Raw genomic sequence first — 14,090 nt, forward strand, 5'->3', positions numbered from 1 at the left:
CGAGGACAGGGTTTAGGAAAGGCTGCATATCAGATCAACGGGCAAGGCTGGACAGACCCCACGTCCTCCCCATGGCCTCGGGGTCTTCTCCCCACCAGTCCCATCCCCGCTGCCACTGCGGGGCGGCACCCCACCTTTCGAATGTCCTCCAGGAATGATTTCTTATCTCCTTCGAACTGGACCTTTTGAGGCCCCTTCAGCTTTTGGCCGGCTTGAATCCTCTCATCCTTCAGAGATGATAAGCATCGAGCAAAGACCGCTTCTCCTATGTGGGGGGAGGGGGAGATAACAAGTCACCACAACTCACAGGCAGAACCCGAGGAGGAGCGCACACGAGCCAGAGAAGATGAGGGAAAAGAGCAATGCAGCACGATTTCCAGTTTTACCTCGAGCGCAAAGTCTCAACCTTCGGCCGCAAAGCTAACCTGCATCAGAAAGAACTTTCATAAAAAGCTCTAACGGTTAATTTGAAAATGAAAACTCCAAGTCAGTCTCCAACATAAATATACGTATTCAACCTCAAAGATCACCATGAACTTCAAAGGGGAATTTTATGGGGAAAAAACGAAGAGCAAAACCACCATCATTAAGAATTACTCAGTGTTGGTCCTCCAGTAAAATTTCAGTTTCATTTGCGAGGACTTTATTTTATAAACGGTCACCAAAGACTTCATTTCTTTTCTTTTGAAGCACTAATACTCATCACTTTGAAACGAGTACACTGAGACTTCTTTCAAAAAACTCCATTTTCTAATTCTTACAGTTTAGTTTTTGCTATGTCCATGGTCACCATTACAGTTTCACAATTTGACTTCATTTGAATAAAAAATATTTCAATATTTTGGGGAGGGGGGCTGTGCTGTGCAGCATGTGGGATCTTAGTTCCCCGACCAGGGCTCGGACCCGCGTCCCTGTACTGGAAGGCGGATTCTTAACCACTGGACCGCCAGGGAAGTCCCCAATATGGTATTTTAATATTAAGATATTAGTATCTTAAAAATTATCACTTATAAATGCTTGCCCAGTTGACACTTTATATAATTAATTAACCATTTTTTCCCCCAACAGACAGAATGAAGTAAAACCTTTGGGAACTAACAGAGGACTTTATTTCTGAGGAGAGGGTTCTGGCCATAAACTTGAGAGCAGGTGTCTCCCTGTCCTTGTCCTTGCCCAGCTCTCTGGGCGCCTGCAGTGCACACACAGGATGACTTAGCATTCTTAGGCGGAAGCTTCAGAAGACAAAAAGCAGGAAGAGGCGAGTGTGGCGTAACCCTCCGGGGGTTACCTAAAGATTAGCTGGAAAACCCATTTCCCCGTCAGTTCAACAAACAAGAATGGCACGCAGCCAGGGAGGAAGCCTGACTACCATCAGCTGGAAGGTAGGGTACAAAGTCTCCGAAACAAGAGAGTAGGACTCGTTTTGAGGCAGTGATGAATAAACTGCTCCCAGTTACTGTCCCCTTGGGCCCCCGCCCAGGGTAGCACTCAGATTAGCTAAAAAGCAGTCAACTTCTTTCTCTGTAGAGCTGCACTAAGCAAACTGCTTCCCTCCTTACTGTGCCTGCAACTACCCAGTCCACTGTAAACACAGTCAGGCATAATTAACAGGAAACCAAAGGCAGGAGGAGACTAGAGAGGGAAAGGCAACCTATGTCTGGAAGAGCCAACAAGAAAACTTGTTTTATTACTGCAGGGGGAACCATTCTGCCAGGAGCAAAGATCAGCCTTCATTAAGCAGACCAGGAGCCTCCATTCTCCTTTTCCAATCTTGACAGAACGTATCTATCTTATTCTTAAAGAACCATCATGTAGTTTTGTTAATCCCCTTATTATTTTTGTTTTATTTCTGCTTTTTATTATTTCCTTCTCTCTACAACTTTTTGAGTTTGATGCTTAGCTCATTAAGACAAGATAAAAAACATGGATGGGAAGGATATACACTCACTTCAGGACAGTAGTTTTCTTCTAAAAGAAAAAGGGGAAGGAACTTAGGAAAAGAATATTAAAGGACTGGAAATGCTTAGGTAATATTTTATTCCTCAAATATCTGAGAAAAAAACCTCAGCAAAATAGTAATAAATGTTGAATACATAAACTTTTATTATTCTGTGAACTTTTGTATGAAAAATTCCATTACAGTTAGCTTCCCTATTAGAAAGATCTTAGGTCATTGACTATAATTTAATCACTAATGTTAAAACGATCCCCAAAGTCAAACTGGCTAAGACAGTTAGTAACTTTTGAATTTATCTCAAAGCTCACATTCTTGACAGAAGGATTACAAAGAAGAGATTCAAAAGCAGCTTCAGCCTCTCTCACACTGTCAACTTATTCAAGGGCAGAAAGAGCAGACCACACTCGGAAAGCCGACTAGGGTTGAACAGATTCTCTGAGAGATCTGGTAACTCTTAGTTGCCAGAAAGACACCAGGGTCAAAACAGTGAGATGAAAAGGTTCAATCCAAAGCTGAGCGTTACCGATGAGCGTGACGGGGACGCCGTACTCCAGGGCAGAGATGGCGGTCCACTTCCCGGTGCCCTTCTGCCCCGCGCTGTCCCTGATCTTTGGCAGCAGGTGTTTGCCATCAGTATCTTGGAACCTGAGAATATTGGCTGTGATCTCAATCAGGAATGAGTCCAGCTCTGTCTTATTCCATTCCTCAAAGGCCTGTGTGCAGGATGTGAAAGAAAACAATGTGGGAGAACCTAGGATTATACCGGAGATGCTCCCTTAACTGATTCATCCCTTTCCCATGTAAATATTGACCGATGCTCACAACCTGCTCAACCCCTGAGGCTACCAGGCTCCTCTGCAGGACACCCGAACACTTCTGCCACCAGCTGAGTTTTATGCTAACCAACAGTCAGCTGCTTCTGATTTCAACCTGTTCATGCCGATTTTCTGGTCACCAGGCCAGTGCTTTCCTCAGAGCCAGGTGTCCCCTCACCTCGCTTGGGTTTTCGTACAGTCACTTTCCTTGATCACCCGATCTAGAGCAGCCTCTTCCTCCCATTTACTTTTCTTTATAATAGTGATCACGAACAAGTTTTATATATTCAGTCATTACTGTCTATCTTTCCAAGGGCCATGGGGGCAGGGACTTTGTTTTTTCCACTAATATATCCCCAACATAAAACAGTGCCTGGCACTCATATTATATAAACCAATTAAATATGAACACAAAAAGAAAAGCAATGTTTCTATGAAAACTAAGTCAAACTGTTTTGGAAAGAACAATAAAGGCAAGTTAGTGGAACAAAATAAGTGGGGATGACGCAATTTTTTTTTTTTTTTTTTGCCCCACTGCATGGCTTGTTGGATCTTAGTTCCCCAACCAGGGGTTGAACCCAGGCCCTTGGCAGTGAGAGTGCAGAGTCCTAACCACTGGACAACCAGGGAATTCCCAACACAAATTTTAAAATTAGGAGGGAAAAGAATATAAAAAATCTGGAAGGATTCTGCACTGTGTGCCTCGAAAGTGTCTTTAAATCATGTTCCACTTGAAATAACTGAAACTACAAACTCTAGATAAGAAAGCTGATTAGAATGCTAATCAGCAGAGCCACACGTAAAAGAAGGACCTGGCTCTCCATGAAATGATGAGTGACTGAACGCACCTTCCTATATTTTCAGTTACATGTTTGCCTAGTTAATGATGCTGAAGTATTTACAGAAAACAGTACAAATGTCTGCAGTTTACTTTGAAGTGTATTTTTTAAAAAAGATAAAACTAATAGACGGATGGACAATATTCGACAAAGTAAGCAGAGTAAAATGTTAATGGTAGAATCTAGGTTGTGTGTATGTAACTGATCACTGTCCAATTCTTTCAATTTTGTTGTATGTTTGAACATTTTCATAATAAAATGTTGGGGGAAATGCTACGTTTCCCAACTTTGACTACCTTTTTTTGAATAGCTGTCTAACAGCCAGTCCCACCTGGATCAGAAAAGCGAGCTTCTGCTGCACCTCCCACATGGGACCAACGGAGGATCAAACGAGACCAGGCAATTAAGTGACACAGGCCTGACACACAGTCAGGGTCCCTGACTGGGAGAGAGGATTACACCAAGAGTCTCTGGGAACTTCTGGCTTAGTGACTGGCTATCAAATTTTATGGTCCTGTTACTGAGAGCTTCCCTTAGATTAGGCTGAGTCCATCCAGGCCACCAGAATGACCAAGGGAAAAAGAATGAGGAAGGACTTATCGTCACCAGCAAAGCCTTCTCACCTGAGCAGCGCTCCCCCCACCCAGGGCCCAGGACTCACCTTTGCCATCTCCTTGTGCTCCATGCCCAGGACGTCTTTCATCAGGTGGTAGGCCTCGCAGATGAGCTGCATGTCTCCGTACTCTATCCCGTTGTGTACCATCTTCACAAAGTGTCCTGCCCCCTCGTCCCCGACCTGTTAGAGCCACAAGCGCCAAGAGGTCTTCAGGGAGCCAGGAAATACACCAGAGAAGTCCACATCCAGTTCTTTGGCAAGACTCCCTCCCCATACAAAAAAGTAACAAATACGAACAAATATTTACAGTATTTTCAAAAGAAGAATCATCATATAACAACTCAACACAAGCTTCAATCCAGCACGATGCTATTGTAAACTAACTCCAAATTCATTCCTTTAAAGGTTTTTCAAAATCCCCAAATTCACTGTGAAGTACCCACAGGTCTTTAGCCTACATTTTCCATTCTTTCTCATTGTTATTAAAAGTAACTCCCCACTCCCCAGCCCCCTCCCACAAGTAAAAGGAGTCTTCTTTTCCCTGGTTATTTTTCTAGCAACCGCAGGTGAAAAGAAGCTAATTAAGTCACTTGTACTTTAAACAATATATAAATGTACTGTAGTTGTAATGGCCACCAAGAGATAAAATGACCTCAGATGCAAGGTCTGCCCTTGTAAGCCCAGAAATGTGTTCTTGCCAGGGTCCCAAAACTGACAAGGTACTGATTTCTAATAAAGCTGGCAAGATGTATAAAATCAGAATACCAGTCTGTAAATTTATGATGAGAAATTTAACTATGTATCTTAATGGTTACAAGTGTTATTAGTCTGATCAACACATCCTGTCCCTGTGGACAAGCTACTTCGGAAGCCAGATTATCTGAAAACTGGTTGGAAGGCAAGGAGTCAGAACAAGGAGAGTTCTGCAGTCAGACACTCCCGTCACCATGACAGGGATATGCCTGCCGGTGGACCAGTGCTGGCAGCACTGCTGGGGTGGATGCTGTCACACTGCCACCCTGACATAGACTTCCTCTGTCTATGTTTCCATCGCTGGCCTACCCTTTCTGATTTTTTTTTTTTTATTTATTTTGGCTGTGTTGGCTCCTCGTTGCTGTGCGTGGGCTTTCTCTAGTTGCGGTGAGCGGGGGCTACTCTTCACTGTGGTGCATGGGCTTCTCATTGCGGTGGCTTCTATTGCTGCGGAGCACGGGCTCTAGGCGCGCGGGCTTCAGTAGTTGTGGCTCACGAGCTCTAGAGCACAGGCTCAGTAGCTGTGGCACACAGGCTTAGCTGCTCTGCGCCATGTGGGATCTTCCCGGGCCAGGACTCGAACCCATGTCCCCCTGCACTGGCAGGCAGACTCCTAACCACTGTGCCACCAAGGAAGTTCCCCCTTTCTGATTTTGACACTTTCTTTGGCCATGAAGTAACATGGCCAATAATACCTTGCTTCACCCCTTCCTTCCTGTAACTTCAAAACTGAGCTAAGGGGTGCCTGCTTTTAGTATCTATACCAGCTTTTTCTTTTCAGTAACCCTAAGAGTAAGGCTTGGGGTTATGGGAAGTCAACAGGAGTTGATCAAGATACACAGGCAAGTACTGTTAATTTCCTCATGATTTATGTCCTAAATATATCTAAAAAGAAGTTACTGTCACTGTACTTTTTTGTTTTTTTACTGCAGCAGTGTATTGTCAAGGAACAAAAGCTCCCTTCCCAATCCTTCACACTAGTGACAAAATTACTCAGGCTTCTAAATCACAGCACCAGTGTCTCTCAGTGCTAAGCAGGTTCTGACTGAACTCAGTGACCACTGGTTAAAATGTAAGGAGCGGCTTAGTCACCAGGCACTGTCAGGCCTGGGGGGAGGACTCCCCTCATCCCCCATGGGCCCAAGTCCTCATTGCTTCTTTACCTTTTATCTCATATAAAGCAAAACTAACATCATAAAAATGGCACATAGGATAAAATTCAAGGGGATCAGGAGCTAAAGAGAACTTGGAGGTCATCCAGTCCAACCCCCATATTTGACAGGTGAGAAAACTGAAGCCCATGGAAGAAAATGACTTGCCTAATGTCACACCGCTAGTCAATGGAGAGCCAGAAAGACAACTCAGGTCTCCCCTGCCTAGTGTTTTTTTTTTCATCCATGGGATGGACTAAGGCTGTAACAAGGGATAAAATTTATTTTACCAGCAACACAAAATATAGGGAAGGAAAGAATTTGCCTTGGCCTCCTTCACATTCAGTGAGGGCGAAGAGCTGCAGCTTACTCTGTTCTAAGCACAGAATACCTACCCCAGGGAGCAAACTCCACTTTTGATTCTGACATTCTCTCTCTCTTTTCTTTTCCTCCCCTACCCCCTTGACATTCTTTCTTTCTTGTTCTCTTTGGGTTTTTTTTGGCCACGCCATGCGGCTTGCGGGATCTTAGTTCCTCAAGCAGGGATTGAACCCAGGCCACAGCGGTGAGAGTGCAGAGTCCTAACCACTGGACCACCAGGCAACTCCCTTGACATCCTCTCTTTAGCCATGAAGTAACATGACGAAGAAAATCTTACTTCACCTCATCATTCCTGTTCCTTTTTTTTTTTTTTTTTTTTTTTTTTTTTTTTTATTTTTTTTTTTTTTTTTTTTTTTTTTTTTTGTGGTACGCGGAACTCTCACTGTTGTGGCCTCTCCCGTTGCAGAGCACAGGCTCCGGACACGCAGGCTCAGTGGCCATGGCTCACGGGCCCAGCCGCTCCGCAGCACATGGGATCTTCCCAGACCGGGGCACGAACCCGCGTCCCCTGAATCAGCAGGTGGACTCTCAACCACTGCACCACCAGGGAAGCCCTTCATGTTCCTTTTTTAAGGAATCCATATTTTAGATGAATTGACAAGGGCTGCTTTTAATATCAACCTCCAATTAAGATACAAGGACATGTACAATTGATGCATTTTCGGCATTGTCTGTGCTAGCGACGTAAACATTTAGGAGCTTATGTCACAAAGCAAACTGCTGGGACCATGGTGATCCTTGCTCTGCACCTGGTCATGTCAATGCCCGTGGCGCCAACTGGCTTCAGGGGGGCCCACAACGTACCCAGTCACAGCAGGGTTCTCCAGTCCCCACTTTTGCGGCGATGCCCTGGAAGATGGCCTTGATGTGGGGCCTGTAGGAAGGAAGTGGGTGGTTCAGCTGCTGACAAGGGGCCTGGGTCTCCACGAAATTCTCAAGGACTCCCCATCGCCCGCCAATTGTTTCCTTTCTAGCAGTCGGTGGAAGTGCCCACAAAAAAGTAATGAATAAGCTAAGTCCTCAAGGTAAATCAGTCAGATGCTGCGGACTATCTGATTTGAGACAGGAGACAAAAAGGCTGGGTAAGAGGGTCAGCAAAGCCCCAGAAGACATTTCTATTGCACTATCAGAAGAAGCTGTGATTCCAAGCCGTTCCTGTAGCGACTGCTTCTATCAGTCTGGACGTATGTTATCAAGCACAGCAGGACTCTGGACAGAAAGAACCATGCAGCGTTTCCAAGAGCTACATTCCTTATCATCCAGAGAAAAAGCAACTGTTCTTCATTCCTTCCCCGCCTCCCCGAGGCACACAGAGTAACTCCTGACACTGTTCCCTACTGTTCTCCTCACTTTTGACCAATAAAGCCTTCACAAAAGGGTTTTGGTAAAGACACAAAACTTGACAGGGCTGCAAAGTGAACGCTCAGGAGGAGGGGGCTGGGGTTAGCTACATCTTAAGCTTTTAGAGCTTCCCTGAACTTTGACTGATTGTTTCAGGTAAAAGTACCATTTCTGCTTCTAACAGGTCAGTGTGAGAAAATGTATTAATGAGAACTAGAGCACCTCTGTATAGCAGACTTCTTCATGTGTATTGTCTGCATTTGTAACAGTCCACTTAGCGGTACCCCAAAATAAATATTTTTAAGTTTTTGAGAAGCAGGAAGGCCTTTATTTCTAGACTTTAACATACTGAAGAGAATCCCCAGACTTAATCATTAGGGAGGTAATTAAAAGACTAATCTTCCCCAGTCAACCCCTCACCTTTGGGGATTAGGTTTGATCACTCCTTACTTTAATGCCTAATATAAGTCTAGAATATTCGGAAACCAAACTCACTCGGAAAAGCACATTGCCTTCCCACGTCTCCCTCACAAGGATCCTTCCTTTTCTATTTCTTTCTCTTCTGCTCCATCTCTCTATCATCCTCTATCTGGCTTTCTCTCTTCCTGCAGTCTCAACAGCGGTGTTTCCTTCAGTCTACATTATGTATAATTAATTACTTGCATCTTTTCATTTTAATCCTCTATCCCGCTCATCACCCACAGCCTATGCCTTATACAGCCCTCCTGCTACATCATCACCAAAGCATCCCCCCCCTTCTGCGGCCAACCCTTCCTCTTAGACACAACACAGTGAGCAGTGTAAAATTCCTTTCTTCCCCAGTCAAATAAAAATTTTCCACCTCATTCCCTGCGACGAAAGAGGCCCTGTCTGATTTTGCCACTACTCACAATGATTAAATACACCATATATGAGTTGAAGAGGCAGACCCTACTCCTAAGTCCAGACAGTGCACAGGACATTATCTGAGCTGCCTCATTAAAGCCTCTGAACCCTTGAAGCCTACTTAGAACTTCCATTATTGGTGCTAGAGGAAATAACAGAAGAAAAAAGGAAAGGAGGAACAGGCACACGCGTTATGTCAAAGCAAAAAAATGTATACATAAAAGAAATATTTCCAGCATCTCCCATCTCCAACACTCAGACTGCACAGAGGAGATCGGGTGGCAGAACTGCTCACGGCTCACCCGTTCTCAAGGTTCAGGCTCCCTGTGTCGACGCAAGGGTGGTGCCTTTGGTACTCACCAAGCCTCTTTGTTTCCTCCTGGCATAAGTGATGGGCCATACCGGGCCCCATCCTCTCCACCACTAACTCCACTCCCCACAAACAAGATTCCCTTGGCCTTGAGGTCTTGACACCGTCTCTACATGAGAGAAAAAGAATTTCGTCATGCTTCCCTAAAATCAGTTTCTCCCACTGAATGAGAAGAGGTACAAGACAGGTATGGAGATCCCACATTTGATTTAAATGACCCAAGGATCCACTAATAACCTAGTCATTCAGGAAATTTAATCCCCTTTCTGACTTACTAATCCCCTCTGTTTGGGAATTAAAAAAAAAAATCCATGGAAGTTTAATATGGCTACCCTGTCCTCAAAGGGAAATAATAAAGCTAAACATACATTCTCGTTTTACAGGAAACGACCTTGTACACGAGACCATCAGCACAGTGGTGCTCACCCACATTGCACACTGATGTATCATGGAGTGGCGGGACAGGAAGGGAAGATTAAGCATAAGCGCCCAGCCTGCCGTATCTAAGCAGCAGTCATTCTTTTCAGTTACGTGTGTGACTAATGAGAACCTCATCCATCAGGTATGTCTTAATGGCCAATCCCAAAAGAGCACCACAGAAAGACATCTACTCTTCTGTCACAGGTGCAGTGCTGGTACTTTTTTCTAGAATGTTCTCAGAACCTGGAAGAATGTGGACTGAAAAATGCTTACCGTGGTATCCCTATATTCAGAATTTCCTCCATCGATGATGATGTCACCAGTGTCCAACAAGGGTACCTGTAACCAGACACCAGCATTAAGGCGGACCAAAAAAATAAAAGACAAAAATAAACATACCTTGACCAATTAAAGCAAACAAGAATTTATCCCAAATAAACCCTGTCTGAAAGTATACATATATTATTTAATCTTCAACAGTCCTCTCTGGGGCTAGAGCTAGACCCTATTTAAAAGCTCAGGGCTAGCAAACCCAGTCAGAACTCTCTACAACCGAAATAATCCTTTTTAACTAAGATTTTTACAACGAACAAAACCTACTTGGAAAATTCTGTGTTTCCAATGTGTACCACCTGCCTGATATTTATTCCCAGATTGGATTAGCTCTAAAAGACCTATAAAATCTCTGCCTAGAACAGAGTAGGGGTCCAGTAAATAACAAATGGTTTTGTGTATGAATAAACAATTTGATCACCGCCACTTGGAGATGGCAGCAAGAGATCAAGCCTTGAACCAGAGTATCTCCCAACGCCACACCAGTCAGGCTGGCTTTAGTACTGTGTTCATTATTCAGTCTCCCCCAACAAGGCTCCAGGTAACATTACTTAACACTGTCCTATGCTGAAGAGTACTCTACCATTTTTCAGTCCATTCTGTCTGTAGCTGACCATAGGCATTTTGGCATCTTACTACACAAAGTCTGGTGTGTCCTTTATCACAACGTTCTTCCTTTCTAGGTCTTTCTTTTTTTTTTTAACGGTAGCACACTGGTTACAAATTCCTCTCCCTGTAGAAACAACCCCACTGGTAACATCACTCCTCTGGGAAAGGAATGTTCATCCCTTTCCTTTATTGTTACAACACTTCTCACAACAAAACATTTCTTCCAAATGGCTAATGCCTTGGGTTTTTCAGAGCTGATACTGTACTGTAGAACTGTTTTTCAGTATCGATGGGGTTGGCCAAAAAGTTCTTTCGATTAATGAATACGTTGTTCAATAAAGTTCTTGGTGACGATGAAAACTGTCTTTGCAGGGCACTGGCAATGAGGTTGTTTCCGTTTACTGATGGTGAGGGCAATCCTCCTGGTTAATACAGTGTGATCTTCCCCCAGAGGTATGTTGAGGAAAAGGGCCCTAGAGGCGTCCCCCCAGAAGCTTACAGCAACAGCGCTTTGACCAGAAGGTGCCGGGCACGCTCCCTGGGGAAAAGGCAGCTGTCCCTTCGGCCCCTCCTCTCCCACAGACACCCCAGTGGAGGAGTGGCCATCAGGCTTCCGGTGAGAACAAGCTGGGGAGAGTACAGATGGCGGTGACCACGAACAAATGGGTCCACTATCCCCTGGCCCTGAGGTGGCGGAAAGCCTAAATAAGGGGTCAGACTACAATGTGTCAAAGAACCAAGGTCAGCACCTCTGTGACGCAAACGCCCCCCCAGCTGATGATCAGGGACCAGAACTGCACAGAGGCAGCCACCTACCACAGCACGGCCAGCACCACCCAGGTGCCTACTTTCTTCTTCCAAAAAAAGATACATTTGCTAGGACTCCCTAGGGGGATCTCTTGTCATTTATATTAAATGATACAACAATTTGAGAATTGTTGCTTTATAGGAATACTGAGAAAAATGAAGTCTATTTCTAAATTTGGACAGTAAGGTTTAATAGTGACTAGCACTAAACATTCATAATACCCAATCAAAACTATAAGTTTTTTTTTTTGAATATCAAAGATAGAGCTCACTGAGATTACTACTGTTTCTATTCTGGTTGATAATGAATTCTTATGGACGTGTCTCTTGTTGTCCTCAGAATTTTATATACTAAGAATTATTACCACTTGAGGGTATGTTTTTACTTAATTGGTGCCAGTCAAGTTAACCCACACTGAGACTTTTAAGCAACATTTTGTCAGAACTGAGCAGATCATATCCAAAAATTGAAAAGGGACAAAATTTCTTAAGCAAAAAGAAGTGAGGGACTCCTCTGGGGATCCAGTGGTTAAGACTCCGCCTTCCAATGCAGGGGATGTGGGTTCGATCCCTGGTCGGAGAGCTAAGATCCCACATACCGCGAGGCAACTAAGCCTGCACACTCTATAGCCCGCGCGCCAGAATGGGAGAGACCCGACACGGCCAAAAAAAAAAAAAGTGAAATAGCTAAAGGAAGGGAACGAGAGACGTTCTGTCACACGAGTAGCAGCGGGGAGAGAGCTGGCCTCACCAGTTTTGTAATGAAATCATCGACGGCCTGACCAGCCTTCACAAGCAGAATGATCCGCCGAGGCTTCTTCAGCTTGGAGACCATCTCCTCCAAGGAGTGAGCACCAACCACCTTGGTGCCCTTCGCCTCATTGGCCAAGAACTCATCAACTTTGGAGACTGTCCTATTAAAAGCACAGACCTAGAAGGACAAAAGGCCTGATCAGGAGATCTGGGACATACAAGACCTTCAGACTGAGGACCAAGTGACAATGGAATGTCTATGCAGCCCAAGGTTTTGGGGAGGTAGGACCCTGATTCTACCTTTTCCCCACTCAAGTGCTGACTGATCCCCATAAAGTTAATTTTAATAGGATGAAAAGGCAAAGAACCGAATATAGGCAAATGTCAACTGCCCAAAACTTAACAGGCTAGATAAGAGTCTGTCGCTATTTGGTTAGGACTCAAATCTGCAACAAGCTAGTTCCAGACTGTTATCTTCTGTCACTGATAATCCTGTAACTTAAGCCAGTTTAGTATTCACACCGGAACGTTTCACCAGATCCCATCAGGCAATAAAGTCAGAAATCTATACTCCCAGCGGGACTTCTCCTCCGTAGGATACCGACAGGTTTATTCAAGGCTGCAGAACTGACAGAACCTGCAGATACATTTAGCAGGACTCTCCTTCCTCAGAGAACTGTGGAGCTGCCCCTCCCACACCCACATGCAAAGTGGTGCTTCTCGATCTCTTGCAAAAAATGTCCTAAGCAGCAACAGAGCACATATAAAGAGAACCATGCTCCACGTTATATGGGTTCTTCGGAATCAGAACGGTCACCAGCACTCAGACTAAGGCAACAAGAACCCGTAAGGGAAGAGTGTGCCCCTCCTAACTTACCACAAAGCCGTGGTCGTTCATGTTCAAAATTAAGTTCTGGCCCATCACAGCCAGTCCAATCAGCGCAATATCCGCTCTAAAAGACGGGGAAAGGAACAAAGGAAACCGTCAGCTGCACTTAATTCATTCCAAGTCAGGGACCCTGAGCTTCCTAGCTTTTGCTGTGATTGATAACTCGTCTTAACTTTCCTCTAACCCCCTCCTCCCTTTTGCACTTTAGACCCCGGGCTTGCAGCCTTCCGTGAAACTCGAGGCGGGCCACCCCGCTCTGCCACTTAACGGGTCCTCATGTTCTCCTGGGCCAACCAAACAGGCCCGCAGGAGGGGGTCCACGGCACTAAGCCCCTTCTGCGCTCTATCCGAGCTGCTGACGACTCGTTCCAGGCCTCCCGTCTCCCACAGCCGGACCGTCCAGCAGCCCGGGCTTCCCGCGGCCACGCCTGTCCCCTCCCCTCGCGCCCTTCCTAGGAACCGGATCCGCCTGCGCCGCCGCGAGGGGCAGAGGGGCTGGGTCCGAGAAAAGGCGAGGCCGCGGGGCTGGCTCGGGGTCTGGCGGCTCCCTGGAGGGCCGGGGCTCCGGGCGCCAGGAGGCCGGGCTCAGAAGACCCCCGGGGCGAGGCGACGTCTGGGGCGACTCCGGCCTCCGCGTCGGCCCTCGGAAAGTTCCCCGGCCGCCCGCGGGCGGCCACTCACTGGGCCATGGCGGCGGCGGCGGCAGCGGGGGCGGCGGCGGCGGCAGAGCGGGCTGGACCGAGGAGATCCGGCGAGCAGCGAGCCGCAGCGCGGACGACCAGGACTGAACTCTTCTCCAGCTCGCCTCCCGAGGCCCAGGCCGCGGCTTCCCAGCGCCGGCCAATCGCAAGGAAGGGGCGGAGCCATGTGGCCACGCCATTGGTCCGCCCCGGCGCCTGTTAGACCACCTGAGGCAAATGGGCCCGCCCACCCCTAGGGCTGGCTCAGGAGAGCGCCGAGCACATCGATGCCATCTCCCCAGAGAGCGCGGGGGGCGTGGCGCAGGCGCGGGACGAGGGGAAAGGCGGCGGGGGCCGGGCTCTGGCTCGGGGCAAAGGACGCGTAGGGCCTGGGCTGTGCTCCGCGGCTCGGTGCGGAAGGGTGGTGGCTCACGTCGGGCCGCGCTTTCTAACGTAGCGGGCACTTGACCGCCTGTTGTCCAAGGGTCCAT

At 46.6% G+C, this 14,090-nt stretch overlaps 1 protein-coding gene across 1 annotated transcript in view; it reads right to left on the reverse strand.

Annotated features, from left to right (window-relative positions):
- PGD (phosphogluconate dehydrogenase) overlaps positions 1 to 13,751 on the reverse strand; it is a 15,400-nt gene extending 1,649 nt beyond the window's left edge. Inside the window, exons 1-9 of the mRNA XM_024749700.1 lie at positions 13,601 to 13,751; positions 12,908 to 12,983; positions 12,029 to 12,208; positions 9,802 to 9,867; positions 9,099 to 9,217; positions 7,317 to 7,386; positions 4,273 to 4,407; positions 2,481 to 2,670; positions 135 to 265 (exon numbers count right to left, since the gene is read on the reverse strand). Of these exons, the coding sequence (XP_024605468.1) occupies positions 135 to 265; positions 2,481 to 2,670; positions 4,273 to 4,407; positions 7,317 to 7,386; positions 9,099 to 9,217; positions 9,802 to 9,867; positions 12,029 to 12,208; positions 12,908 to 12,983; positions 13,601 to 13,608 (975 nt within the window). The 5' untranslated portion in view covers positions 13,609 to 13,751. The remainder of the gene's footprint in view (positions 1 to 134; positions 266 to 2,480; positions 2,671 to 4,272; positions 4,408 to 7,316; positions 7,387 to 9,098; positions 9,218 to 9,801; positions 9,868 to 12,028; positions 12,209 to 12,907; positions 12,984 to 13,600) is intronic.
- Positions 13,752 to 14,090: the final 339 nt, after the last annotated feature.

The sequence above is a fragment of the Neophocaena asiaeorientalis genome, unplaced genomic scaffold (assembly GCF_003031525.2).
Source record: "Neophocaena asiaeorientalis asiaeorientalis breed wild unplaced genomic scaffold, Neophocaena_asiaeorientalis_V1.1 scaffold275, whole genome shotgun sequence".
NCBI classification, from domain to species: Eukaryota; Metazoa; Chordata; class Mammalia; order Artiodactyla; family Phocoenidae; genus Neophocaena; species Neophocaena asiaeorientalis.